Here is a 2,429-nt window from a genome sequence, read left to right on the forward strand (position 1 = left end):
TGCATGTTCCATCTGTTTCCGATTTCCCTTCCAATTTGCAGTTATTTTTTGTGCAGGTCGAGTTCGCGGTATGGGTGGCGCAGGTATACACCTTATTTTGTTCCGCTTTTCCTTGGCTACCGGCCTTTGTTTGCGCTGTTTGTGCTATTTCTGCCGCAAAGCTGCGTGGGTTTTCTAGAGCTCTGGCGCGTGCCACCAGAACGGTCAATTGTTTACTTTGCTCTTTGACGAGGTTGTTGTGTTTTTCTCGTGCTTCTAGGGCTTCTGCGAGCTCCTCCATGTCTTTGAACCATGGCGTATCCGGGTCCGCAAATATTTCGTGGGTTTTTTGTTTTGCCATTTGATGCACCTGCCGTTGTTTTGTTGTCCGTTGCAGTTTGTTTGGAACACTCCGAGGTATGTGCTGCCGGATTTGGTTGTGACGAGCCGTGCTACTTCTGCCAGTGCTTTTCGTATCGCTTGGTATGTAGTTTTCTGTTTGTGAGCGTCTGTTGTGCATTTCTCTGCGATCTCCCTGGCGGCGTTCTGATACGGTGCGCCATTGTCTTCCCAAACATTGGCAGCTGTTTGGCCCTTGAAGCAAATTTTGTCAACTTCGCCGTTCGTTTCGCCTTGGCATACACAGCTCATTGCCGCCAGCAGCGTCTTAATTTTTCCATTTGGTGCCGTTGTGGTACAGGCATTGTCTCTTGAGCTGATGGAACTTGCCGAAGTACCGAAGATCTGGTCGTTTGTGACGCTTGTAAGAGTGGCTGCAGCATCACCGAGAAAGAGTTTTTTCATCTCCGCGGCGATATTTGTCGTTTTTTTTAGTCTGCTTGCCGGTTCAGCTGTTGCCGCTATTGTGGCTAACTCAACTGCTGTGTCGGATATCACGGCTAGTTCAGCTTTGGCGGCCTGAAGTTGGGCGGGTGATAGTTGCGAGTAGTGCTTTTCGGTGGCTTTTGGCTTGCCATGAGTGTCCTCGAGGCTCATAATGGCTTCGGTCCAGTCATCCCACATTTTGTCCCAGTACGCCTGTGCTGCGCCTTTTTTCGGCTTCTCTTTCGCCCATTTGTTTGGTGTTTTGCTGTCAGCAAATAACTGTTTCTATGAGCTGTCTGCGACGCTCATATTACGCTTGATTATCTCTTTGTAGTCTCCTGTTTTGGTTGTGAGCGCCTCTGGAACATCTGGTGCGTTTTGTAACAAGCGCGCTAGCTCGCATAAGGCTCCGAAAACTTCGGTGTTTTGGCCGTTTTGGACAGTTCCGGCCCTGGCTGCTGCTGTAGCAAAAGCAATCAGAACACCTATACAAAAATAATTCATATAGTTATGATTATCTTCTCTGTCTGTTTTGCCCTCTTGCTGTGGGTTGTGTTTGTTAAGGGTGTGGTAAGAAGGTGGAAAGTGGTTATTAAGGATTTTTGGAATTCTGCTTTTTTCGGATTTGCACGTCTCGTTTCACACCTAAGAACAATCACTACTAGTCAGTTACGGAATTTTTTTACATTTCTGCCACTGCAAAATTTAACAAAAGAAAATACTCCTATTATTCCTGGCTGTGCTAGCTTACTACTTTCGTACCGTTCGCTGCTAATTCTTACTTTAGGACGTACGAAACATCCTCGCTGCGGCTTCTGTGTATGCGTATGCTTCCACTTCTGGTATTATTTTGCACACCGCTAGTGCACGATAAGCAATGCACAGTGCAAACCTCAGTATAGGTAAACTCATTTTCACATGAAACACGCTTCCTTTTCTGCTTTCCTGTCGTTGTGAGATTATCTTGCCTACTTTATAGTTTTTTCTCTGTGCTTTCTTAAAAGCTCCTCAGTCAATGGCGATTCTATTCGTGGAAAAGTCTCTATCGATAAGCTGGAGTCCGCTTTATTTCCTTAAGTGGTTTGTTTTCTCCAATTTTTGGCTTTATTGTCGTGTGCTTTTCACCTTTAGATTGCAATCTAAACGATGTTTTTTTCTCCACACGGTTGCACTCCTATCGAATTCTTTGTCAATTAACTATAGAAAAAGCTCTAATGGAATTGAATGCTTATGAGAAAAATCTGGACCTTAGTGGGCTCTGACTGCTAGATTGGATCCACCAGTATTGTTAAGTTACCTTGTTTCGAATTCACCAACTCAGATATATACGAACGCTTTTAACACCTTTGTATAGTTAAGTCTATAAAACATGATATTCTTTTTTTATATAGTAACTCTGGAAATGAAACTCGGTGTATTAATGCCAGTAAATATCACCGTTTCTATACCTTGTGGTGCAATAGAGATTATATTTCTTTATTATTTTCAGGTGTTCTTTTGCTTGTTGCTAAACATTACAAATTTACTGCTATTTGGGGGTTTTGTCACATAATTTTATGCAAGCATCAGATGATTGTGTTAGATCTACTTTATCTCTCCGATTTATTGTAGCGAAATACTACTTT

At 43.3% G+C, this 2,429-nt stretch overlaps 1 pseudogene across 1 annotated transcript; it reads right to left on the reverse strand.

Annotated features, from left to right (window-relative positions):
• Positions 1–22: 22 nt before the first annotated feature.
• On the reverse strand, positions 23–1,293 carry TEOVI_000171200:pseudogene (annotated as a pseudogene). The gene is given in 2 exon segments: positions 23–325; positions 328–1,293. Coding segments are annotated over 2 exon segments (1,269 nt in total).
• Between the last annotated feature and the right edge of the window lie 1,136 nt (positions 1,294–2,429).

The sequence above is a fragment of the Trypanosoma equiperdum genome (assembly GCF_001457755.1).
Source record: "Trypanosoma equiperdum strain OVI genome assembly, contig: ctg_404, whole genome shotgun sequence".
Classification (NCBI taxonomy): domain Eukaryota; phylum Euglenozoa; class Kinetoplastea; order Trypanosomatida; family Trypanosomatidae; genus Trypanosoma; species Trypanosoma equiperdum.